The sequence below is a fragment of the Rhynchophorus ferrugineus genome, unplaced genomic scaffold (genome assembly GCF_030347505.1).
Source record: "Rhynchophorus ferrugineus isolate W39M unplaced genomic scaffold, kcgeb_rfMv2 rfM6, whole genome shotgun sequence".
Lineage (NCBI taxonomy): Eukaryota > Metazoa > Arthropoda > Insecta > Coleoptera > Curculionidae > Rhynchophorus > Rhynchophorus ferrugineus.
The window spans coordinates 42,641,368-42,669,097 of NW_027472585.1; the positions used below are offsets into that span (position 1 = coordinate 42,641,368).

At 30.6% G+C, this 27,730-nt stretch overlaps 3 protein-coding genes and 1 pseudogene across 7 annotated transcripts in view; 1 reads left to right on the forward strand and 3 right to left on the reverse strand.

Annotated features, from left to right (window-relative positions):
* LOC143197955 (caspase-1) overlaps positions 1-27,730 on the forward strand; it is an 87,300-nt gene that overhangs the window by 26,754 nt on the left and 32,816 nt on the right. The window lies entirely within an intron of this gene.
* On the reverse strand, positions 429-3,924 carry LOC143198711 (uncharacterized). Its single transcript, XM_076408073.1, has 4 exons — positions 3,740-3,924; positions 2,417-2,509; positions 1,526-1,646; positions 429-1,148 (listed from the first exon to the last, which is right to left on the reverse strand). Exons 1-4 carry the CDS (start codon positions 3,922-3,924, stop codon positions 504-506), a joined length of 1,044 nt encoding a protein of 347 aa, XP_076264188.1. The 3' UTR covers positions 429-503.
* LOC143197953 (uncharacterized) lies at positions 5,025-25,105 on the reverse strand. Of its 5 annotated transcripts, XM_076406823.1 has the most exons (9): positions 24,951-25,105; positions 11,073-11,202; positions 10,877-11,017; positions 10,568-10,713; positions 10,360-10,506; positions 10,256-10,296; positions 9,133-9,317; positions 5,242-5,387; positions 5,025-5,171 (listed from the first exon to the last, which is right to left on the reverse strand). In XM_076406823.1, the coding sequence occupies exons 1-9, from the start codon at positions 25,047-25,049 to the stop codon at positions 5,151-5,153; spliced, it is 1,056 nt and encodes a 351-aa protein (XP_076262938.1). In that variant the 5' UTR covers positions 25,050-25,105; the 3' UTR covers positions 5,025-5,150. The 5 variants fall into 5 exon arrangements, with proteins under 5 accessions (XP_076262938.1, XP_076262937.1, XP_076262940.1 ...); XM_076406822.1 differs by having other exon boundaries at positions 5,025-5,387; XM_076406825.1 differs by lacking the exon at positions 24,951-25,105 and adding an exon at positions 22,608-22,800 and having other exon boundaries at positions 5,025-5,387.
* Positions 8,146-8,875, reverse strand: LOC143198279 (protein jagunal pseudogene; annotated as a pseudogene).

Below are 27,730 nucleotides of genomic sequence, written 5' to 3' on the forward strand. Positions count from 1 at the left end.
CAACCCAAACTCAAAAGTAATTGGCAGAAGCGTTAAGTGATTACGAGCAATGGAGAAAATGCAAAAGATGGTAAGATGGGGGCCACATCATTGGAAAATTGAAAAATCATATGTGAAAGTCATTTCTGCATCGACTAGTGACGAGTGATGAAAAGTGGATTTATTTTGAAAATCTTAAACGCAAAATATCATGGTTAATCATGGTGGGACCAGAGTGGCGTGGTGTATTACGAACTGTTGAAACCTGGTGAAACATTTAACAGTGATAGCTACCGACAAGTAATGAACAATTTAAACTGTGCATCGATCGAAAAACGTCCAGAATGGGCCCGAAGATGAAGTAAAGTGATTTTACGCACGGTCTAATAAAGCAAGAGTGATCTAGGAATCGAATCGTTGAAAACATTTGGATGGGACATGTTATCCCACCAAGGCTTATTATGTAGTATTTTTTGGAAAAAAAACGGTAATAACTTTCCGGTAAACCTGGTATTCATATTTGTTTAAACGGATTTGCTTTTCTTTCGATGTTTCCGCTTCATTCTGGCACCGAAAACAATATTAGATGTATTTTCTTTTTTGGTATCTGTTGGCTTTTGATTAATTTTGTTTGCTGTGAGATTCCCCAGGTCTGTCGGTTCATAAATCGACGATAACACAGTCTTAACATCTTTATCCGGTGTTTTTGTACTAGTAATCTCTATTTGATGATTGTGATAAGGCGCCTTCAAATTTATTGTCTGATAATCATCCGGAATGGTTTTGTAATCTAGAGGTTCGTAATTACGAAAATCCGTCTTGATGTTTGCGTCGTTCTGATTTATATTATACTGGTAATAGTTGGGAACCATGGCGGGATGGAATTCGGTTCCAGAATTGTACGCATAATAATTGGGCGTTGCTGTAGTTATATCAATGTTTTCGGGAAAAATTATCTTGCCATTCGGATGTGATGGTGCGTGATATCTAGTATCTAAGAGGAGTTCTTGAGAATCCTGTGAATTTAAGGTGTTGTACGAACTAACATCCGGCAAAAGTTCCTGATTTATATTGTTATTGTTGGGTTTGTTTTGTTTTTTATTACGTCTTGGTGTGTGAGGTCTCTTACTCCTTTTGTAATTCCCTTTTTTAGGTTTCTTTGGTTTTACCTGGAAATTACGAATTCATATTAAATAAATTAAAGGTATTTTATTTTAAAGTGTGTCAATTAGAATTATTTGATATGTTTGGAATGTTTCATAAAGCTGTAAAAGACACTACCCATGAAACTTGATGAAATAATTTTTAAAAGCTTTGTCTGTGTATATGTTCGTTTTTCTTATTCTTTGAGATTCATAATGGGTTTTCGGAGTTTCAGCAAAGAAAGAAGCATAATATGTACGTAAATTGTTTCAAAAAGGGTTTACAAACATTTATTTTGGTCCTTGTTTTTATAAAATGCAGGAATTCGTTCAACACAAATTCGATATTTACCGTTAATTATTTGTTTTATTTTGATTTTTTTATTTTGATTTGTTCTACTTACCTTTTTATTACTGATGATAGGTATATATTGTTCCAAACTACTACCTGACGTTAAGTTATCTTCGTAGCTCGATATATCAGGTTTTTTACTAGTTTTTTCTCGGCCTTCATATTTCTTGTATCTAAAAATTATTTTAATATCAACAGGATTATTGAATATTATTAAGTATTAATAACCAGTTCAATCACGTTAAATTTACATTATTTTAGTTAGTAATATTAAGTATAGCTTACATTGATTTGACAGTTTTCTCATATGTACTTTAATAATGCAAGCTCATGAAATGACATATTATGAGATTGAGTCAACCCTAGCTATTTGTTCGACTAACATATACAAGGTTCTTCATCCAAAAAATAATATGATTGATTTAGCATTCTTGCAACTTGTTAGGCATAGTATGTAGATAGTTTATATTATCAACCATTAATTGTATATACACCCAAAGATACTAAGGCTCTAGCCTTAACCTACTCTAACTAATTGAAAGTTTGCCTGTTTTTCTTCTTGTGATTCGAAGGATGTTATTTTAACTATGTATAGTCCACATTTCTTTTTTTACTAGTCATTATCTCAATATATTGTTAACATTTGCTTTGTTGTAATTATTTAAAGAAAAGTTTTAATACAAATGTTAAACCTCCTAGAATAATTTCTTCCATTAATAACTCCTAATTATACAGTATAAATTAATACCAAAATAAAACACACTTCAGCATTCTCTATTCACACTAATGTCTTATCTCATGTTATTTCTTTTAAAGATAGGATATAATCGCCTGATATTATGATATCCTTTTAAATACTTATTTCTTATGGGTATTAAATATCTTTAAAATAAATAAATGAGTCTATATTATTTTATATATAGACTATATATAAAATACATACCTTATCGGTGGTTTATATTCATCAGTTAAAATAATCATATGTCGGATATCTCTCCTCTGTCTCTTGCATTCCGCAACCAACAATGTTAAACAACTTAAAACAAATAACGATTTTATCAAAACTAAGTTGGACGAGAAAATGTATTTATGTCTTCGCAATTCGTAACACATCTCTCATGTTATTCCAAGCTTCTGTTACGAAGGAAACTAAATTGTTCGGTGAAAAGTGCGTGGAGCCCGTTTAAATGTATATCTCCGTTGAAGAAAAGGGGTGAAATTTCATGCTGACTGAACAATCTAAATTATGTTTGTTTTCTTTTAATGAATATTTGAATATTTTATACAAAGTATACTGTAAACTCGCATTCATTATAACCGTGCGGTAGACAGTGTGGTATTAAAACGTAAAAGAAGGAACAAAAAGTAAAAAAAACGAATATATGTATACAATACTTTATTATTTTAATATTCATGAATTTATTGTTTAGTAGTACATAGTTTTTTTCTTGTTGTGTCTTTCATCAAAAATATGTATTACCATTAAAAGGAGATAGTGTCTATAAATACGGTTGTTGTATAGTTTTTTCATTTTTTGTAAACTAGGCTTCATCTGGACTAGACTACTGCGGAATTTCGGCATCAAGCCTATCGACTGGCGAGTGACCAACTTTAGAAATCATCCCAGAAGACATCCGGTCTTACCCAGCCTGGTTACTGGCTTGACTTTCATCATTTTCCTTGTCGAATTTTGCGTTATTGCTTTATGAATAATAACAAATATAAGTTTACAACCATGCCCCAGCAAGATTCGAATCTGCGATTACCGTAACAGTAGGTGGACAGATGGACAAAACAAATTGATTATTGTTGATTGATTATAATATAACTCATAATCCAACAACACTAATTTTCATTCTGAATTTATATTTCTTCACTTTTTATGAGGAAGTGAAGTGAAATTAGGCCTTTGTTACATCACTTTTTTGCAGCTTATTTTAATGCTAAATATGTGGAGAAATATAATTAGCGCTAAACAAAATTTTGATTGAAATATATTCCAATTTCTTTCAATAAAATGAGTTACAATAATATTCGGAAAACTTATTCGTGCATGTATATACTGACTGTTATAATAGCTGTAAGGGTAGACAATAATGCAAGTATGTACGGTTTTGATAAAGATAAATTGTGGCACTGAATTCAAATGAGCAGCCCGTTTTTTAAAATTGGTTCTAGTTTTCGAAATATTCAATAAATTTCCATTCCATTTTTTGAATTAAAAAGTATAAATCTAGTCTCTTATACTGCTTGGGATCTCTTTTACGGATTAAGCTCCAACAGTAGACGCACATTACCTTTGTCTCGGAATCCTTGATATAGCCTTTCGATTTTCAATATATCTTGGTGTAGTTCTCCTTGCTCGTTACTTATACCGCTTAAGTTTTGCGGAAAAATTAAGAATGTGGAAGGAGAAAATGTATTTTGGAGGTATTTGAGCTGCAATCTCATAGTAATTTTGCTACAGATTGTGGATTAGGTGCTTGTATAATACTGTTATTTGTGGTTATCGAGAAAGTTAATGAAAAGAAACCAATGGGCCGATAACCTGTAACGAATATGTAAATCAATTAATATTTCAAAATTTGTTATAAATTTTCCATGAGCACCGAGCAGAATGAGAATCGATTTTGCAACGTCGTTTCTGCATTTTCACACATTTCGATAACAGCAAAATAACATGTTCCAAATGATGTTTAATGCAATGCCATCTCATCTTGCTCAGGTGTAAAAGTTGGCCCCAATTAACTGTAAACTTTTAACTATAATTAACTGAATTTCATTCTGATAAAAGTGATCTTCTTCGATCGTTATTTTTATTACCGATGCTAAAGTTTTGATATTTCGAAGCTGAATAAAATTTTCTGTTAGAGGATCAATAACGTGGGTTAATTTTTCATATACTGTACAAATACGTAAATGTTTAGAAGCCGGACCTGAATAGTTTTACGAATAACAAATAGAAATCGAACAGTTAGTCTAAACAAAGATTTTCTCTAGTTTGTATCACGCACTTATTTCATTTGAGTGGATTTGTTTTAATTCCATTGTAACTAGTTACTCTAGATAATGAGATTAATATTGATTAGTTGTATTGATATATTGTTCTAGTTAAGCAAACAATCAATCTGTGTTGTGATATATTGTACAAGCTATTGAGAAAAAAATCATCTCGTGGATATATAAGATGCACATTTTATTAAGAGAGATGGGAAAAATTGATATGAATTTAGTTTGATTATTTTATCGATAAAATGGCGAAGGTGTCAGTTACTTTTATTACGTTACAGAAATTATGTCACAATGTTTGTTATCATGCATTATTTTAATTGGAATTACGTACATGAATGAGTCAGATATTATAATGACACTTACTTCTGGTAAATCACCAAATTACCTTGCGGATTAACCTCATAATTTGTAATAAAACGAAATCATTGTATATGTAAAACTGTCGAAAAGTATGTCGTGTCACATTTCCGATAACGTTGACAACGTTGCTAAAAATAACGGGAATTAATTGTGAGGGTGTTATTTTGTAAATTAAACACTTTATTATGGTAGTCAATATTCTGGTTATTTATTATCAGTGTCTTTAATGAAAAGGCAATAAATATAATGCTGTGACATATATCGTCTGAAGGCTAGGACTACTAGATTGGGCAAATCAAGATATTTTAATTTCGCAAGTGGCTTTTCTAGGAGATTCAAATAAAATAATCACGAAATATTATATTATTTTCGAAATATATCACATTTATTTAGTACCCTGAATCGCAAGGAAGGGTGGGGTTCTGCATCTGTCGTTATTTCTATAAGAGTGTCTGAGTTATATTGGGGTTCTTTTTCTGTTACATCTTCAAATATATTCAGGCATGTTAGTTCTTTTGGGCTTTGAAATCTATTACTTAATTCTGAAACAAATATATTCACGATTTTAAACTTTAAGAAAGAATTACCGATGAATGATGATGTTACTAGATGCACAAATATGATTCTGACGTTAATTGAATAATATAGGAGAATATGAGAGTTGGTATGACTTCGAATTGTATCACTGTTACCGTACTCTCACTCAGTTTTCACTGACACTTCAAAAATATGTTATTGTGATATAAAATTTGGCTGAAATTATGAAAAAAAAAAAGAGACCTTAGAGAAAAGAAGAGAAAAAGGAGCTATGAGATATTCTAAAAGAAAGATGTTATCAAGGGTCACAAAATTCAAGTAACCGCAAAAAGCACCGAGTAAAAACTAATTTCTTTCTATAATAAATATTATTGGTTATTCACTACCGAGCTGTTAAAATAAGGAAACAATTTTAAATAACATGTAAATATATTTCTTCGACAAATATGAGTTTATTCTAGCTGTTTTATAATAAATAGTTGTCTCTTCTGATGGGTCTTCTAGCAACTGGAGAGCCCGTTCGACTAATAGTCTGGTGGAGGTATAAAAGGCGGTGGAATATCAAGTGGATCTTCTCCATACTGTAGAGCTGGTTTGATGGGTCTTGTGTTTTGGTACCGATTTGGTGGTTTTGGAGCAAGTTTCCCTTGAAAAAATATTATAATAAATTAGTGAGTCAGTGAACGACAATGAGTAGGAATTTCTTGAGATTAAATTATTAATTGCATAAATTTCTTTATGGCATAGCTCTGCTTAGCGGTCGTAGCCATCATATCCGTCTTCTAACTCTCTAATGTAATTAGTAATGTCGTTAGTCATTTGGTGTCTTCATCATAGTATTATCACATCATATTATATTGTTAACAGTTGTGAGTCAAATTCTTTTTCAACATGAAGGGGTTACTAATGGTAAGACAGTTAAAAGTGTGTACAGACAATAGTAGTTGATAGAAAAGGACAAAACGTAGAATAACATCTGATTACATCTTGACAGTCATAATATTCTTTAATAATTCGTTTTTTTAGCACTATTTCTCACTATTATAAGTCGTTATAGTGCAATTAGTTTTTCAGATCGAACTTCGAATGAAAACAATCTATTTATGAACTTCTAGGATAACAATTAGGTTTTATAATCTTTCATATAATCCGAATTCGCATTAAAAAGAAATTTTCGATAATTCCACCAAGCATTGCAATTCCACCATGTATTTTGTTAATCTAGATTTAAAAGTACTTAGTTAATCTAAATCTACGTTCTTAGATGTCTATTTCATATAGATTACTGATAATCGTTCGTTAATATTGCGGTATATGCATCAAAATAGCATCAGAGTCACAAAATGAACAATGTTGACGTCTTCAAGTGTTGATATAAAGTTGATTCATGTAATAAAAGATTATCCGATTATTAATATTCCTTGCCATCATATTTGGATAATTATTTTCTGCATTTTTTCACATTTTTTGATTGAATACAAGGTAATTTTATTAACTACTGATTATAATCTTAAAAATAGTTGAGGTTATATCAACTCAACGACAAGACTATTTAAATATAAAAGTATTACCATTTTATAACCACAAAAGCATTTTAAAAAATCTATGAAAAGCCCATGGTACTACCAATATTAATGAGATATTGCCTAAAATCGGAATAAGATGGATATGTTTTACAAAAAAAAACAAATAACAAATATTATTCCGCCTGTTGTCTCAAAAGAAAGTTGCTTAATGCACATAAATGAATTGAAATATATATAATGTGATTCAGAATTCACAGATCCTTTTAATGTATTGCCTTGCGAAAATTATAAATTCGTTTTAAAATCACACAATATATTCCTTCTTATTTTGTTCAAGTTAAAAAGAGATACAATGCTGTCTGATATGTCCGAATATGTAACCGAATCAGCCTATAAAATTAGCCCGGTTGTCAAACGTCTGCAAAATTCTTTAAAATATTATAACCACAGGTTATAAACCGGCAAACGTTGTTTCAACACAACGCTTTTGTTTCTTTTGATAAATTTAAAATCGCTGCTTATTATTATTCTGATTGAAAATGACGAAGCCTGATAGAATATATATAGAATAGAACCTGATAGAACGTCTCGTGTCGCAATATGTTGTATAAAAATATATAACAGGTCAATTGAAAAGTCCCCGGCCTGACACATAGATGGCGCTATTAGAACTAAATCCATATGTTTTTAGTTAGCCCTAACCCTCGAAAGATACGTGTAAAAATTTTGTTATAGTGAAAAAAATGCATAAAAAGGTATTTCGCGTGTTGATAAATATTGCTTGATTGAAGCAAAAACTTGGCTTGATGCTGAGTTTTCGCACACTGCCCAGGAAAATCAACCATCAGGGATTGGTATGTTAAGTTCAGAGGTGGTGAAATGAGCACCGAAGACGGTGAACGCAGTGGACGCCCAAAAGAGGTTGTTACACACGAAAACATGAAAAAAATCCACAAAATGATTTCTAGTGACCGTAAATAGAAATTGAACGAAATATCCGACACTAAAGATATCAACTGAACGTCTACATCCAATCATTCACGAGTCTTTGGGTATGAGAAAGCTCAGTGCAAAGTGGGTGCCGCGCCAGCTCACTTTTGACCAAAAACAACGACGAGTTGATGATTCGGAGCAGTGTTTGAAGATGATTAACAATAATAAACCTCCAGTTTTGCGTCGATATGTGACAATGGATGGAACATGGCTCCATTATTTCACTTCGAAGTCCAATCGACAGTCATCCGAGTGGACTGCACACGATAAACCCGCTATAAACGATTATATAATGATTTTTATTGATAATTCTTGTTTTTCATAAAATTAAAAGATTATAACTGAAGTATATGACAAAGGCATGCACCTGAAGAGCCAAAAATATAGGGGCATATCATAAAAGTCCATATGGATAGGTCTTCCATAAACTATATCTAAGATTGCGGCATGATCATCTTAAAATAGGAATGTATACACCTCTCTAAACTACATTATAATGCTGTATAATAATGGCAAATATCCAAAAGTTACAATTCCATATATGTAACATTTCAGTGAATTGATTTTGTTCCTCTTTACAGCTTCTAAGGAGAGGTATGATAAGGCAAAGATTGAAAGCCATATCCACTCCCAAAGATATGTCTCATTCACTTCTAGTTCTTCAATTTCCAATATAAATATACTAAAACAATCTAGTATTGAAAGAGCAAGTTTAGCCAGAATTACCATAAATAAAATATAATGGAATAAAATACAGTACCATAGCCTTTTTTTGTCTACAGAGCTTCTTGAGTAACGTTGGGCAACTCGTTGCCTAAACGTATGGTCATATCTATCTATTATTATTAACTATTACCTCTTAATAATATTTCAAAAGTACTAATAACATTATTGTCTGACCCGAACTCTGTATTTCTTCAGGTTAGAATGATTGTATATGGTTTCAATATAATTGCGAATGGAATAATTCTCATTGACTAATTGAAAAAGGACAACAGTGACTATTACATAGCGTTATTGGACCATTTGGAGAACGAAATCGACGAAAGTCGACCGCATTTGAATAAAAAAGTGCTGCTTCACCAAGACAATTCATATATGTTATAAATCATATTTGTTCAGACTAGATATGTTTTTTTTATTTTTGAATTAATTCAATAATTTAATGAATAAGTCAAAATAGTGCAGAATCATATTTGTAGATTTAACTATTATTTATATGAATACTTACTGTTATTGTTGGTCTGAATGACATCCATATTAAGAGCTCTTGTCATCTGATTGTTGGGACTTCGTTGTAAATCCAGCGGTTTGAGTTTTGCGTAAGGAGGACTTGAACTTTCGTTGTCCATTCTATCGATACTGACGGTGCTGTTGCAATATTGATAAGGTTCCTCCATCCAAGGCAAATTTGATCTGGAAAGAGCAGGATTTATAAAGAAAACAAAATACCAGCTATGGTATTGCATTTTTCTAAAATATTTCATAAAAAGTTAGTATAATATACAAAGCTCAAGATTATCTAGTGTCAATATTAGATACGATAATAGTATCTGTTTTTCATTATTATCATCATCTGATTCTTTTTCTTACTGTTATGCTGTCTCTGTTTTATTGATTGATTGTATTGCAGTTTCCATGTGTTAATTTAAAATATCCATACATAATATATAGTTAAAAACGTTCAAGAAGTTTGTGGATAAGATAAGATAATAAAAATACATATCAATTTATTAATATATAGAAAAGAAAGTGGTTTTAAAACAACCAGAAAAAAGCGTTCAATTAAAAAATTATCAAATTAAGAAAGATGGCTCCAATGGCGACTACCACGAAAAAAATAACGAAAATATCTTTTTTGAAAATTAACTACTAATGAGCTTGGAGGAACTATTAGTAATTGTTTTAGACAATGCATCACGCCATAGCATCCATGGTGTAAAATACCCATAACAAGCCTGTAATTAAGGAATGGCTTGCAAAACATTAATTAACTTTTGATCCCTGTTATAACGATATGTCCACAATATATTAGGTCTTCTTTCCTATCACTGCATAATAAATCCAAACGAATTGATGTGGTGATATGGTGAAGAATCACTACCATGGATATGTAGGTCGAGAAGCATATAAAATCAAACACCATTTGAACAAGTGGAAGAAAACATTATCTACAGTAACACTTCATTACACTAACATAAATATAATAACTAGCAAAAGGTGAATCATACCTTGAAAAATTATGATACAAAAATTATAGACGACTGAACCACGAAGTAAATTAAATAGTTTATGTTTATTTTTTAAGAATTCTTGATACCTTCTAGAGATAAAGCGCGATTATCAATACTTACACTGAGGTATTGTCAAATCGTTCATAGTTAAAGAAAGGAATCTGTAAGTAGAAAATATATTTACGTTGCTTATTTATAATTTCATTACGTTGAATTCTTATTACCCTTCTATGGTAACTGTGCCATAGTTTTCCCATTAGTCCAGCTATTATAGCATTTACAACCCATAAGATAAAACCACGCGCTGCTAGAGTGATTACAACCCCCGTGGCCGCAAGAACAACACTATCGCTAGCCGAAGGTCCACTGGCCTGTAATGATGATCATATAGTACCACATTAAACTTATTGCGTATTTGGATACAAAACTTACATGACTTGCTTGGAATTTCTTAATTGAGCTGTAGTTGATGCTTAGTAGCAATAGTAATATTAAATCAAAAGTAATATTAGTTGCCATTGTCACGGCCCAGGATCCGATTGTATGTTTGATATATATCTGCTTTTTGTAATACAGAACTAAGGTAGGAAAAAAGTAGAAATAAAAACAGACGTAACTATATAAAATTAAATCAATAGGCTATTAAAAAAAATTAACTGTTCTAGTCAACAATTTCTTAAATAAAAGTCAATAACCAAAAATTAATGTAATGTTGAAAATATTTCATTAAATATCACTTACTCCACAGGATAACGCAAGAATATATGACCAAAATGATGTTAATGGTTAGACTGATAATCATACAAACACAAAATGGCGTAGCTGTCAAAGGATAAGTATATTCCTTCATTATATCTTCTAACGTAGATTCATATCTATGATCTATAAACAAAATAGGACTGTGAATTGATATATAGTAAATCATATTTCTACTTACTAAGATAAAAGTCATACATAGTTCTGTCAATATGGTTTTGGGAATAAGTTGCGTCTTTAGAAGGCATGAATGTTCTGCCATAGTAGCAAATTGCAATAAAACTGAGAATGCTCCATGCTAAGCCTTCGACCTATAAGATAAAACCTTTATTAGTCAGATGGTAGAGGCACTTAACCTTGATTAATACAAAAGGTATTACAACGTTCTCAGTTTATTGTTTTACCTACTTAATAAGTTTTAAGTTATTTGTTTATCTGAATCTATTGATATATATTAATTTTGAATACAGCCAGAAATAATCGAATTTTATTAAGAAATATTGTTGATTCAAACAAATTTAACTGGAAATGTTGATTCGCGTTTGAGAGAGATGGAATATAAGAGCAAATGAAACAAAATTCAGTCATATAATTTTTACGCTCCGTAGAAGAGCATGTCCACCAATTTATATCAATAACTGCCAACTTCCGTAAGCAGAGAATGCTAAATATCTTAGTATGCACCTAGATCGACGCCTAACTTGGAAGAAGCACATACTCGCCAGACGGAGATAACTTTAACTTAAATTCTACCAAATGTATTGACTTATCGGGCACAAATTCAAGTTATCATTAGATAACAAGATATTATTATATAAACCTATACGCAAGCTTATTTGGTCATATGGAATCCAACTGTGGGGAACCGCTAGCAAGTTAAATATATCCATGATACAACGGTTCCAAAATTAAGTATTGCGTCTCGTTGTCGATGCTCCATACTATGTTTTAAATGAAGCGATACAGCTCGATATTCCTCTAGAACCAATAACGGGTGTAACTCAAGATGTTTGTAGTTCAAGTACTTCGAAAGATTATCAGTGCATCCCAATTACCTAAATATGTGAAGTGACAGTGAAGTGAGTAGACTAAAACATCTAACACCATCCGATCTGATTATTAGACATACAGACTTTAGAATAAAACTAATTAATTAATTTAGTATTATATACAGAAGATCACTTAATAAAGTAATTTTCTACATGCCATGTACAGATAATATAAACATAATAAATACTTATTGCCCTCCGGAAAAATTTAACAAAAATAGAATCTATAAATTATACATTAAAAGGGTTTTTGTTAAACCAAGCTTATAATTAAAATTAAATAATATCCCTGAATATCTTTGGAAGATAAAATAATGCCAATTTTCAACAAAATTGTAACCTTTCGATGTTTCTTATAGAATGAAATAAGAATTTTAAATAATTCCTATTCTAAATAATTCGGATATACTAAGAGGATTGCAGATAAATATAGTTTTTAAAAGGGATTACTTTCATTGTTATTAAACATTTACAGTTTGTTGTTGATGTTAATGTATAATCAGTATTTATATTTCAGTATATTTCAGATAATATTGTTTTCATTGGAATTTTATATTAATTTAAACTAAAATGAGATTATATAGAAGGAATTATATTAAAGCTTATTTGTAATAATGGATATATATTACATTACAGAATAGATATGTAACGTAAAATAGCTTAGTCTGGTCTAGAAAGGTATTGAAATGCACAGAAAGGAAATACCTGTATCGGAAAGTTCATATGAATGACTCTTTAGACAATTATTGGTAATTGGCCTTGGTAAGTGTACATGACTCAGTCAAGAGGTAAAGCTAATACATTTTCTACCAATTATATAGAGCGAGATTAATATTAATAGATGTACCTGAAACAAGCGAATAGAAAACATCCGCACCACAAGATTGAAAACGCACAGAGAGAGAATTTGTCAGCAAACCATATTCAAAAAGTTCTTCCGCCTGATAACAAAAGGAGGAATATCATACAGGATGCTTCACTGAGGAGGATCAACCCGAGTGCAACAAAATACATGGTTTCGATAGAGCTAAAGTATTGTTGACACCGCTGAAATATTTTATCGTTATGCTTTTATTTTCACCAGTACCAGTTCCAGATTGAACCAGTGACCAGTTTCACATTGAAGTCGCACTCACTGGCTCACTTCAATGAGCTTAAAGTAAGTAATTAAACAATGAAACAGAAGCAGCTATAACTCAGCGAATGCGGCGTGAAGCTTATGGTAACCAGGCTCCATCGCTTTCAACATGCCACTACTGGTTTTGACGTTTTAAAAGTGTTTTTCTTTACGCCGAAGACCAGGAAAGTTCCGTACAGCCAAAGAAATTTCAACGAAGACGAGGACGATGAAAAAGGTTTGGTGTCGACTACAATTGTCGCGTTTCAGCTGAACATTGGGTGAAAAACTACTAGATACGAGAAAAAACACAATACTGTTATTCAACAGCATGACGACACTTGATCAGATATTCAGATGTCAAATCGGTGAAAACATACTAAGAAATATTAAAATAATAATTCGTCGTATTCTCCAGACCTTACTTCTTCTGATTACTACCTGCTTCGACATATGAGTCGTGACTTGACTACTTATGAGCGCTTTACCACTTATGAAGATACTAAAAAATGGATCGATAAATAGCTTAGTGGTGTCGGCTCCCGAGAAAAATATCGATATTTAAAAAAATCAATATATGGTTTTCGACATTTAAAAAAATATCGATATATCGATAATATCGGAGGAAAAAAAATTATCATAATTATTAATTTAAAATTAAGTACCAATTTTATATTGTTTCTTATCATGTTTAAGATATATCTTTAATAAAAAAAAAATCAAAAAATATCGGCCAAAAATATCGATATTTTTTCGGCATCCCTAATATAGCGTTAAAAAAAAAGACGAGAAAAAATAGCGGCTATCCATGGACAATACTTTGAATAAAATACATTGTATTGAATATTAGTCAAAAAAATCAAATTAAAAAAAATTCCTTAATACTAATTTATAAACCTAATATATATTATCCTAATAAACTATTAAACTTAATAAATTATTTATACTCTCTAAATCTATTTCTCTAAATTACAATAAGCATGAAATTTAACACGACATCCATTGACTGTTAGGTGGTACAAAGTTTGCCGAGTCAGTCAATATAACAATAAATTTAAGGTATAATAACAACAATTTAAGTTACTTATTTCGACTGTATTTTAGTTGTGTCAGTTATAAATTCTAGATAATTTCTACGATAACATACAGACATGCAAATAACTGAACTTGGAAACATCTTTAAGGTGTTTCGTAACCATTCGGCTTGACAATTAAATTTGAAATTAATTAATCTATTGATAGCCTTATCTGTTTCTGTTAACTACTGCAGTTATCAATAATTTATGACAGATTTGTTATTTCTTTATTAATCTCTTCTATCTACGATAAAGTAAACTCTCGTAATAGCTTAGGGATAATGTTTACTCTACATTGATAGAATATGACATTTTCAATTTTTAAAATTATGACTAAAAGGGTAATTTTTAAATTAATGCAATGACAATTAATTACGATTTGGTCCTGTAGCGACCTTGAGGCATGTCGAATTTTACATCGTGGAATAACGGTCAACAAAGTACCCAGAAGTATAATCCCAGATGTTGAACACGGGCGGGGTGCCAGCAGTGACAACTAGAACACGATAACGAATAGCTGGTAACCCCGAGACGTTTATCTGGGATGTTATTGAAGGGTATTTCGATCATTCAGTAACCGACCACCGTCTGGTTCAGACGTGCCACCATCGACTGCCCAAGCCTCGTCACCAGGTAACACCGCTGCCATCCGTTTTATCTATTTTGTATTTTCCACATTTTTATATTACTTCAATAAATAACGGTGACATAATGTAAACACCACTGTTTCATTTCGTTTACCTCCATTCACCGAGCCATCTAATTTACACTAAAGTCCTAATGATAGCTGAACCAGAAATGTTCAACGTCATTTCAATACTTTTTTTTCACAAGCCAATATCACTATCGCCATTATAGTCTCAATTGAAAGACTTTTACTATATATGGATAAAACCAATTAAGGAGGAAAAGCATCTTATTCCGGATCATCCATTTTGGATTTAGGAAACAACTTTCCACTAATAATCAGTTTCACAGAATCACCAACATCTTAGAAAAATCACTAGAAGAAAATAAAGTTTGTTTTCCAATATTTTTGGATGTTGCATCAGTGCACCATCTTGTGATTCTTCAGTTGCATAATTTCGCTAACAAAAGAATCAATCACAAGCTAGTATATATAAATGAGCAGGTAGTAGTTTTTTTCTTAAACTGTACCGGTTGAACACAAAAACTTAAACATACTTTTTGCCTGCTTAAACTTCTTCATTGCAAACCAGTAGTACTCAGGTAACAGTTTAACCATTCAATCATCCTTGATAATGCTCTTCCATCTGTTTTATATCAGTGAAAGCGTTCATCTTGTGGAATGAGACCTTAGAAAAATGTAAAAGGCAATGCAAGAACTCTATTCAAGCATTAAGATTGTCTAAAAATCCATGAATTACTTTCTTTAGAGATAAGCAAGCCGTTAACTCTTTCACGGAAATATTTTCATCGAATTCATTGTTTTTTATTTTTTGATTTATATATATATATATATATATATATATAAATATATATATATATAAATATATATATATATATATATATATATATATATATATATATATATATATTAAAGTCTTATTTTACCAACTATGGGTTTTTCTGGACTGGACCTACAGTCTAACTTGGGTTCCGAACCACGGTCCTCAGCATTAATCCTACGGACTGGCAAGTGGCCAACTTTAGAAATCATCCCAGAAGACACCCACGGTCTTACCCACTCTCTTCATGGGCCAACAAAAACTGCTTTTTTATATAATATCACTTAATTTAGAGAAAAGTTTATTCATGGCATTTTATATATAAGGGTAGAAAACTCACACTTTCTTGCGAAATAAGAGGTTCATATACAATGAAGTATTTACCTCGAAAAAGTCAGTTCTTTTTAGTAATCTATAACTTAATACTGATTTTTGTTGTCTCTATTGTCCTACAAACAGAGAAAACAACAATATTCGAGAAACCCTCCTGTAGTTCAAGCAATATAGCAACAACTTTTATTCAGCACAAACTTTCCAGTTGTATTCCTTGTCGTTGATAAGTCTAAAATTAATTTCATGTTTTCTTACGTTTCTTTTAAAATCATTGAATATGCAATAGGTATAGGACGATATCGGCTACCACTGTGGAGTAAAACAACTCTTAAGCGTAAATAATATTCACACTGTTAACGACCAACGAATTCAAAACACGCAATCTTATTTATGTTAGTATTAGTGTCAGATAAAACGACTAACATCACAAAGCATAGAAATCCATAGAGATTGGCTCTTGGTGCGAATGCTCATTCCGGAAAAACTATTTGACCTTATTTATATTTTTACACATAATTGTAATTCTATATTATTTATATAGTCTATTCTGTGCAAGCCTATTTATTTTCTAATGCACGTTTTGTCATAATTATATTATATTTAATCCTCATAGAGCCGACGATATTCTTAATTATATTTTAAAACCGATCCCAATTTTAAATTAATCTGCTGGCTGTGAGATTAAATCTATTAGACATCCGTTTTATGTATGAACCAATGTCTTAATCCGAAATATAAATCTTTATCTTCTCGGTTAATCTGTAGCTTAAGTGAAGAGAAAGGTTTTATATGAGTCTTTGTTCGCTCCAACATCGTGATTTATTTGTTGGAATTGTTATTTTCGAAATATTATATATAGACTGTGCAAAGTTAGTTTGTACATACGTCATTTAAACTTGTGACATCAAAACGTCGCAATATTGTGGCATCAACTCTGAGTTATAGTTCAGTTTGGTTTTGATATACAACAAAATTCTAATCTAAAAATGTTATCAAATATCATTTATTTTAACATTATAGTACATGTAAAAACTACAGTTAATTATACAGCCACAATAGTTTATAGGTTAGAGTTATAATCTTTTATCACTATTGCTTTCAAGAATTTTGTATACGTCTGATAACCGAATGAGTTTAACAGGCTCATTCGTGACTAATCGGATAGCATTGTGTCTCTTTTTAACTAGAAAAATATTGTCTACGAATTTACAAAATGCGGTAGGCAATACATTAAACATCTTGATGACATATGTACAAAAAAACTTTGAATAGACTATATTTAGTGTTGCAAGATTACCATTCTAGACCAAACCAAACTTCTTTATTGTTTTTTTTATTAAAATTTTTATCACTTCAATATTATTGTGTTATTTAGTAACCAATAATAATATGCATATATTCAATCACTTACATAAAATAAATAATTACAATAAAATGAACGTAACTCGCTGAAAAGAAAGTATAAATATAAATAAAATATAAAAACTGTATAGATGTAAATAATCAATTATATAGGCCTATATAAAATGTTAAAAATATATCGGGCTTATCAGGAATTGATTTTAAAGAATTGTGTGTTACTGTGTATTAAATCTCATCGAGTATATTTATAACCAACTTCATGTTACCACATTAACAGGCTTCACTTTTCAGTATGTTTGATTTCGTCCTAGTGTAAACAAAACATTTGTTAAGTCCGTTGAAAATATCTGAATTTGTACCTAGTAAATCGCATTTGCGAGAAATTTTACTGTTTTACGCCATTGATCAACAAAAAAGCGACTGAAGGTCATCGAATAATGTGTGGCGACCATACTCCATCGATTTCAACATGTGAATGCTGGTTTTGACGTTTCAAAAGTGACGATTTTGAGACCGAAGATAAAGAGCGTTCTAGACAGCCATGAGGTAAAATGGTGAGTGTGAATCTATGCACGAGAGGTCGATTGTGAATCTTCATATCGCTGTCTCAATGATGATATCTAATCTAACAATGATATCGTTTTACGTGCTCTTAATGATATCATTGAAAATATCCCATGTGATTTCTAAATTCAGGCTTTCAATTTCATTGGAATCGTATTCAAATAATCCTCTTCATCAAATGAAATGATATATGAGGATGTTGTGATGAAAATCATTTTTTTAGACTCCAAAATTGTAGTCTATTAGCACCACAATTATTTCATTACGGTTTTTAATCTAAAGCTGTTAGATTCTACGATTAATGATGGTTAATCAAGGTATATACGTAAACATTGCAAAGAAACAGTTATTATTTGTGTTGGAAACTATCGACCGAAATTGATTATCAACTCTTTAGTAATTGACTACTTCGTACTATTGACTGTTTCAGTCGCTATTTTCGGTACGACTGATTTTTTTACTATTTACTATCGACTGTTACAGTCGTACTTTTAGTTACTATTTTTGGTCCTACTTCTTTCATTCGACTGATTTTTAACGTTCTGACTCTGTCGTCCTAGTCGCGACCTTGACAAAAATGTATCCAATTTTTGCTTACTTATATTTATTCCTAATATATGCAGTTTTATGATTTGTTTGGTAGTTTGCTTGTAAAAGGCAATATATTGTATATTAAATATTATAGCATTTTGGTACGATATTTTTCAAGATTGTTGATGTAATAGGATAAAAAGATTAAAATTGAGAATGATAAAAATAGTAAAATATCCTGACTGTTTTTATGGCAATAATAAGTAATATTTCGATTACTCTCTCAATTTTTGTTGAAAAATATTTACGTTCAATAATAAATAAACCATTTATATAATTTCATTCAAATTATTTTTAATTATGTCATGGATTAGTTTTTTTTTTCTATGATTAGGTATATGTTTAATTTTTATATAGTATTTATGGTTAGTATACATCTTTAGTTTTAAGTTTTATTTAAGTTCTATTATTTTGTCTATATTTATTATAGAATATTATTTAAAAATAGCAATTAGCACATTAAAATACAATAAAACATTTGTGGTGTATTATTCCTTTCCATAAAAAAAATCCATTCATTTTTACATCCACAGAACATTCAAATATAAAAATAATTCTACTTCGTTTAAAATTAAATTATAAATTGCATGTTATGTATAATTATTATAATAGTATTCAGTAATTTTTTTCTTCCTTCTCTTTTTTAAAGGTAGTTCGTGAAGTAATTTATACATCTTTGTCTCTCTTATACTACCGTTGGAAAATATAACCACATATAGAATTAATTGCCCCGAGTAATTGTCTCTGTTCGTTCCTCTCTCACAATTTGTACAGGAAAGGATTTGTACATCTTCGTCTGACATCACCAATTGTAAAAAAATCAGTCGAACCTTGCATTTGACTGAAAATAGTAATTACTATTTTTAGTCGATAGTTTTTTGACTATCGACTGTTTCGGCTGTTTTGCGACTATTAACTGTTTCGAATGTTTTCAGTCGACAGTTTCAACGCTAGTTATTATATACTTATGAATTCCACGTAAAAAACTATAGTACTATTAACGCACTTAGGTAAAGAGATGTGATGTGCTAAATTTTCGTCGCGTGATGTTCATATGTAATATAGTAAATAATTATAAATCCTAATATATAATCATATATAATTTAATTCGTTTGAGATCATATTGTCATCATTTAAAGAAACAAAATATTATTTTCCATCAAGACACCTGAAGAGTCAGTATTCAAACATTAGTATTCACCGCATCTGGCTCATAGCATTTACATTTATGTACCACGCTATTTAATTTACTCACCAGTCCTATAGACGCTGCTGCCAATAGCAACATTTTTATAATATTATCAGGCACAGGGCTTCTCATTATGTCCAATTTTTCTTGGATTATTAACACTTACTTTAAAACGTCACTTACATGCACCCAAAATGCAAACCAAACCACCTACATGCATCAGTTACTGTTCGGCAATATCACATATCAAATAGATTAGAAAACAATTAACTTTTTTAAAACAAAAGTACACTGGGCGATAACGAAATACTACATTACAAATATATTTGTAATTAATTAAAATGAAATAAAATTCATAAATTAAACTACTTTTATTTTCTCGAGAATAGTTATTTTATCTTAAAATACTTAAAGGTCATTACCGTAGCTGCACAATGGGTTTATTAAAATCAACATGCATTGTTTGATTATCTATTTTTAGATGTTAAAAGTACGTGATTGTTATAATTAATGTCTTTCGTTTGGCCCTCATTTTGGACTGCAATTTTAATAAACTCCTTCAGGCATGTTACTACAGGCTTCGATGGTATATTTTAAATACAAAAGTAGATGCAATTATACAAAAATTATGTTATATACATATTCAAATATTGTTAATGACAATGTCAATAATTTTATCGCATATATTTCGTGACTATTTTATGACAAGAAAAAAAGTGTGTGATGAAACTAAAAGTAAACGAAATACTATCAGATATTGTCGAAAATAAAATTGAAACAATGAAACAAAGCTACAAACTCAGTTAAACATGCTAAAATATTTAAGAATGGTTATAAATTAAGGGGGAATTAAAGATTAGATAAAGGTAAAATTTTATGTAGGTGATGAATTCCTGTTAAGAACTCAAGTAATGTGTTTGTATTTTTATATATCTAAAGAGAACGCTTGAAAGGTGAGTTTGAATGGAAAATGGAGTTATGAGGTGATATATATATATATATATATATATATATATATATATATATATATATATATATATATATATATATATATATATATATATTACATTTGAGTGAAAATAGTAATTACTATTTTCAGTCGATAGTTTTTTGACTATCGACTGTTTCGGCTGTTTTGTCATTATTATGTTTCGAATCAGTTATATGTCATCAATCAGTTATATACTTATGAATTCCACGTAAAAAATTATAGTACTGTTAACACACTTAGGTAAAGAGATGTGATGTGCTCAATTTTCGTCGCGTGATGTTCATATGTAATATAGTATAATAATTAACATAATTATAAATCCGTTAATTATAATTAATTCGTTTGAGATCGAATTGTCATCATTTGAAGAAACAAAATATTATTTTCTATCAAGACACCTGGAGAGGAAGGAATACGACGATATATTTCGAATATATATATATATATATATATATATATATATATATATATATATATACCGAACGTAGAACCTCCTTCTTTCTTTTTCGAAGGCGGTTTAACGAACACCATTTTTAGAGCTCTTCTTTTTACTAATGCCTTCACTTTTCGGAGCTCCCTATATAAAGATTCTACCAAGGAATGAAAACCTATACTTCTGATGCGTCATGAAAGAAATGCGTATACTGAAGCTAAATTCCATAAAACAGTTTTATTATCATATAATAAAAAGTTCTTTCACTACAAGCTTGCTAATTTACGTTACCATTGTATAATATTTTACATATACGCAGTTAGCATTATCTCACTTCTGTTATCAAGAAATAATAAAACGTAGAAGTCGCAGGTTGTTAATTGTTAGTTTACTTCGTCAATCCAGTTTGTCAATAAAAAAATTGAGGGTTATACGTCGTTTGGGTAAAGATATTCGTCGTAAAAATTAGGAAATGTGACTGGATAATTACTATTTTCCTTTCGCCATTTTCTAATATGAAATTCTGTTCGCCGCATTCTTTACACGTTCTATTTGCCTGATTTAGTTTCATCGGATTTCTAACTACTTCCTCATTTCAAATGACCCGTTTCGAGAACCTCGTTTTGAATCAACTGAGGATAACTGAAAGTGAAAACGATTTTACAGGCTACTCTATAACTAGAATTCATTGTAAGATTGCTCACATTGCAAGATCAGATAATATTTGCAATTAATATGTAAAATTCAATAATTTCTAACAGTTACGTGCACATAACTGTTAGACCTAGTGACTACATACTTGAACAGTATTTTTTAAACCGCATTTTAAATGCTATATTTCTATCCTATTTTTACGTTCCGTGCTATGGTATTTCTAGATTTGAGAGACAAGGACCCTCACATTTATTTTGTCAATAAAATTGTTTCGCTAATAAACCACGATCAAAAGCCGAATCAAAAATAACCGGTGCTTGCATGTATTTTGATCACCACTAGTTATCGGTGAAAACACGAGATATCGCTGCAATTACCCGTTAAACTCGACGACTTTGACAATTTCCTTCGAGAAATAATAGTTTTTGGTCGAGTATTCAGTCACTAATTGTAAGGCATTCAAAATTTCGTTCATTACTTTTGTTTGATTCGAGGAAACCTGCTGTCGAAACTCATCAATGATATCAATGGCAGAACATGACCTGATGGACCAAAACAGTTCGAATACAATGAACTACGAGACTATTTAAACGAAACTCAGCTGAAACTATCACATAATTTTTAGGTAGTTTAACGGTTAATCATCGTTTAACATCGCGGCTTCATTGGCTGACAGGCAAATATAGAGAAATATTTGTGTAGTGTAATATTAGAAGGCATGAATTTATCTAAACACTTATGGCTCACCCTGTAGATTATATATATCCTGGTGTGGTTACTTTTGAAGGGAGCTACGTAAAACGAGTTTTTATTACTTTTTACCACCGCGAGTACTTCTTCCAGATGAAGACTTTTAGCAAGAAACGTGCAGCGTGTAATTGTACTCACCAGTCCTATCGCAGCAGCAGCAATTAAAAGAAATTTTATAATATTATTAGGCACAATATCTATCTCCATTATTTCTCCTTTTTTAACGCTTTTATATTCATAAACAAGTATTTTCAGACATCACTACCATCACATATTACGTGCAATACGCACGAACAACTACTGCTCTTCGATATCAGATATCAGCAGATATCACTAGAAACAATAACTTTCTTTAAATAAAAGTAATCAGATCGATAACGGGCTGAAATTATTCGAAAGAAAACATGCGAACACTTAATACAATAGATGTGTATACACACGCGTTCATATTCCAAAGTTATTCAACGTGTGCTTTAATAAACGTTGTGTTCTGTTCAGATAAGAAACGTTTGTTAACAGAACATTGCAATTAATATTTCGAATAATCTTATTTGCAGAGATGCGGGCTGTTTTATTATATATTTAAAAATAAAAATTATTTCATTGTGGACACATCTACATTCCATTTCATACGGCAATATAAAACATTTTAAGGGAAGACATTTTATTGGATTTTTGAATAATATATCAAAGGTGTAGTAGCCATTTTCCCTTCATTGTTTCACCCTCACTTTCAACTCACTTGCAACCCAATTTCAGTAGTTAGTAAACAGGGTAGAAAAATTTAAAAAATCCCAAGACAAGATAAAGAAAAACAAAAATTAGTAATTGGTTCTTAAGAATTATAAGTAGAAGAACCGGGAAGTAGAATTATTCCTGAGAACAACGAACATAGATGTAGCTCTAACATTGGAGACTCATTAAAAAAACGAATTTACTCGGGGCAAAGCAGCTCAAATAAAACAAAAAGTACAGCATTTCCACATTTCCAAGACGAGCTCAAAAAGAGGAAATACAAGCTACGATAGATAAAACTGAAAAGAAAGCTCTGAAATAAACATAGGAGCTATAGTCTGTCCACCAAGATACATAATAATGCAACAATACAAATAATCGCATAGCTTGGGGTTCACAATTAATAACACCTGAAAAGGGAAACGAATTACTCTCAGTACCCACTTACTGGCCCCCCGAGAGTAATAAAATACCACTCCTATTGGAAATACAAATCGAGAGCAGTCTTGTTAACAATAGGCATGACAATTTAAAAAAAAACAAAGAAGCCTAATATTACCGATAAATTTACTAACTGGGACACGTTTAGACTTATAATGCAGGAAGAAGTCATTTTAAATGTAAGACTCAAAAGTATTGACGAACTTGAGCCGAAAACCGCGATATATAATATTCAGTCTGCTGCAAAACAAGCTGGCCCACTCAAGAGAGAAATCAGTATAGAAGGTAAATTGCCCCCATGAAATTAGGAAATTGATAAAAAAGAGCCAAGACAAAAGTTAATACAAAGACATTTAAAATAATGGACAAAAATAAAGGGATTTGTGAAACTGATAAAAAAATGCAGCAAATGCAGAAAATGTTTAACAGCAAGCAATGTAACCGCTAAAACAAACCAAAATATTTGACAGAAATTTAATAACCAAAGATCCTTAATGGTATTTTACTTTATTACTTTTTAAAAAAGCTTGGTGAATAGGATTTATGCTCATACAGATAGAGAAACAAGTCTTAAACATACTTTTGTCATTTTGTAGCATTTTATTTGTTGAAATTTTGTGGTATAAATTTGCTCATATATCATTTAAGGTTTTCTGAAAACGTTCAGTGTTTCTTGAAGGTTTAGAATTGTTTCAAAATAAAATAATTCTCAGATTATTTGTTATATGCTCATATGAACGTTATTAACCAAGAATCTGAAGATGTTTGTAACTATGAAAGGCAGACTGAAGTTGCTCTGAACTAACATTCAAGGGTGTACTCTCACTAAAAACAACGTCATTTATTTCCATATTTCCGCAATAACTAATGTAAATACAATACCGACTGCCAGGAAATCAAGAGGTTTGCAGGAGATATGAAGACACACCTTTTTCATGTATACTCTCTCAATATCGAACTAATACAACTTTTAGATAACACCAGAACAGGACATAGTATAAAAGGAATCAAACCACTTGATTTAATGTACATTCTACTTGATCTATAGTATTGACTAAAGGTCCTTGGTGTAATAATGTAATAATGTTAATAATATTCCTATATACATACTTAAATTTAAGTTAATATAAAGACAAATTGTAGGTTAGTCGACAATGGCTAGTGACCAAGTAATAAATAAATAAAAAAAAATATTTTCATAAAATAAAAGTGTTTTTTAAGTAAAAAATTATGAAAGTTTATTATATCACAAAAATGTCCCAAAAATCTTCAAAAGACGTAGATGACAGTAACATTTCGACTTACCAATCCAACAGCTGCAGCAGCTAGTAATAGAAGTATTATAACATTGGAGGGTACAACATATTTTTCCTTTGCCGTTTTTAGTGACTTTATAGTATCCATTAATCAGTGTTTAACGAAGCAACAACCTTAACAATGGACGAACGACGACGACAACTAGTTGTTATATACATGAACCTTTTACATTTTGCAGCTATGCAAAATAATTATCTTGGTTATTTATGTATTATCATATTAAGTTTATTTACAGATAGTTTTAATTGTTTCATTTTTAACTTCACGAAACAACCAAGTAGACAATGTCAAAAAATGGATGTTATTAAAAATCTTTATCGATTTTAGACATCAATGAAGTAAAAGTGTGCGTCCCAGTGTTTACAGTTTAAAGAAAATGGGGCATTTATCCTCTATATAAAGGTATTCATTTCAGCGGTCACTAAGAAGAATACTGTAGTAGTGTAAATTTAACTTTGTAAGTATTGAAAGTTGATCTTCAAATTGCAGCTGTATTCTCAAACAAAATTATGGAACTAAGTGTAAATAAAGCGATTATGTTACAACTGGTTATGTAAGAAGTGCCATCCTGTTAGCACAAAAGTCGATTCAAGTATAAATGGTTTAACAATGATCATAAACATTTTACTGCACTGGTGTTGCACAAAATAAGGCATTGGATGACTTAATTTAATGGATTAATATATTGAATGGGCTAGTAGTGGATTCTGGAGTTTTATACAAACTAAACAATATTTAGATGTAGCTTCAATTATATAGATCTTTGTTATAGGCACCAATCTATACAGAATAAGTTATTTATTAATAAGCTATTTATTCATCCTTTCACTATAAATCAACTAGCTTTAGACGGAATAAGGTAAATATACCACTCTTAATGTAACATTTCAGAGAAGAAGTGAGTTGGGATCCACAAATAATTTTTTTAAAGCTGTTGGATTTAATTAAGAAATAAAACCGATTGTATATGAGGAAAAGACTATTAGTGCATCCCAATGCACTCTCCAAAGAGTTAAATGTGCGCGATGACTGTGAAGTGCATAGGCTCGAAAGCAAACTACCATACGAACTGAATAATAGACACATAGAGTAAGACACATAAAGTAATTTCGGTTTTTCCTAACAAATGTCTTAAAGGACACATATTCAATGATACTTAAACGAAACCATGCAATAGCGTGTTTTAAAGTCTTTATCACATTCAAGATATAAAAATGGTATCATTCGGTTACACAATCAACAAAAAAATAGATAATACAGAAGGTAGAATATGCCACATAATATCGGACAGGTGTGAGACTATAAAACATTATGACCTTTCTATAATTAAAATGTATCTCCACAGTCTCTAGAATTTAAAACAACTAGGAAAACACCGACTTCCTAGGCTGTTTTTCGATAAAATCATCCGAGGGTCTATCTAGTCGACCGTGTAGGAGTCTATGTCGTCGGAAAAGGACGATGTGAACGTTTGTGTAAGGAACACATCATTTCCTAATATTAATTTTTGCAAAATGCTTTCATAAAATCACAATATAAGACGTTAGTTATCCTATAGTGTTTTACTTTATCTAAATCCCGCTAATAACAGCTTTATTGTTTAATGTTTGTTAATCCATGTGACGTTGATTTTTTTCTCTCGAAGTAATCTTACCTTAGATCCAACAAGTTAGTTAGATTTATTCAAAATAGCTGTTCTAAAAATACTGATAATGCAGTTTATTGTTTGCCATTTCGTTTAGTATGTAATAATAATTTTTTATCTTCCTAATAAAATATCTAATAAAAGATAATTTTGTTTTATTATATACTGGATGTACCTGGCCTTGAAAATGAGTTAGTGGTTTTGAAACCTATGCTGGTTACGGCTAGATATTTTTTTAAATTGTATTAGCAACCCTTGATATGACAAATGTCAAAATACGTTTTAATTAACCGACTTCAAAAAAGGAATAGGGTTTATGTTCGGCTGTATATATTTTTATGTATGTTCACGGATTTCTCCGTCAATAATGAACCGATTTCAACACTTCCCAAGCGGTCCCATTGTAATCAAGTTAGGACTTGTTGGAGGGAAAAGGGGGAAATCGAGGGAAAACCGCAAATTTCGAAGGCACGCACAATGTTTCCATATATATTTTTTATATAAAATAATCAGGTATTGATGTATAAAGTTTTTGCTGAACTGATGAAAAATCGGAAGTATTTCAGTGTAAATATCGGTCAGTTTGCTTTTTAAGCACTAACCATATCATATGAGACTTCGTATAAAAGTTGCAGAGAACTGTTTCTATGGTATAATGGTTAGAAATATGAGGTCATACACAGAGGTCTCGGATTCGATTCCCAAGAGGGCAGCAACTTTTCTGTTTTAATTTGATTGGAATCAGCTAGACTAGGTAGCGGATCCCTGAAACATTCCTTATTTTCAATCACTGTTTCTTTATTCCTATTTTTCCTCATATGGGATGTAATTTTACTTAGCCTATCCATTGTAATACTTAAGTAATTTATCGAGTAAATATCTAGCACTAAAAAGGGAAAAATAAAAAAAATATTAATAATATATAAATAAAAAAATAATAAAACCTAGATTTTTAACAGGAAGAAATAAACGAAGTATACTACTTAACTAAATAAAAATAAATAAAATAAGTATTTAACTTATCTACTACACGTATTTTATATTCTACTATATACATACAATTTAGCTTAATACCTATATATCTATTTACAATATTATTTTAACTACTACCAACTGATCATTT

What these genes read in the sequence shown, in the direction of transcription:
- LOC143197953 (XM_076406822.1), bottom strand. Translation starts at nt 25,049, where the DNA reads ATGGATACTATAAAGTCACTAAAAACGGCAAAGGAAAAATATGTTGTA. An exon ending in CTGCTGCAGCTGTTGGATTG is followed by an intron (nt 11,203 to 24,950) that starts GTAAGTCGAAAT and finishes TTTATCTTATAG; the next exon opens with GTCGAAGGCTTAGCATGGAG. An exon ending in CGATTTGACAATACCTCAGT is followed by an intron (nt 9,318 to 10,255) that starts GTAAGTATTGAT and finishes TGCTCTTTCCAG; the next exon opens with ATCAAATTTGCCTTGGATGG.
- LOC143198711 (XM_076408073.1), bottom strand. Translation starts at nt 3,924, where the DNA reads ATGAGATTGCAGCTCAAATACCTCCAAAATACATTTTCTCCTTCCACA. An exon ending in CTACTGTTGGAGCTTAATCC is followed by an intron (nt 2,510 to 3,739) that starts GTAAAAGAGATC and finishes ATTTGTTTTAAG; the next exon opens with TTGTTTAACATTGTTGGTTG. An exon ending in GAATATAAACCACCGATAAG is followed by an intron (nt 1,647 to 2,416) that starts GTATGTATTTTA and finishes AATAATTTTTAG; the next exon opens with ATACAAGAAATATGAAGGCC.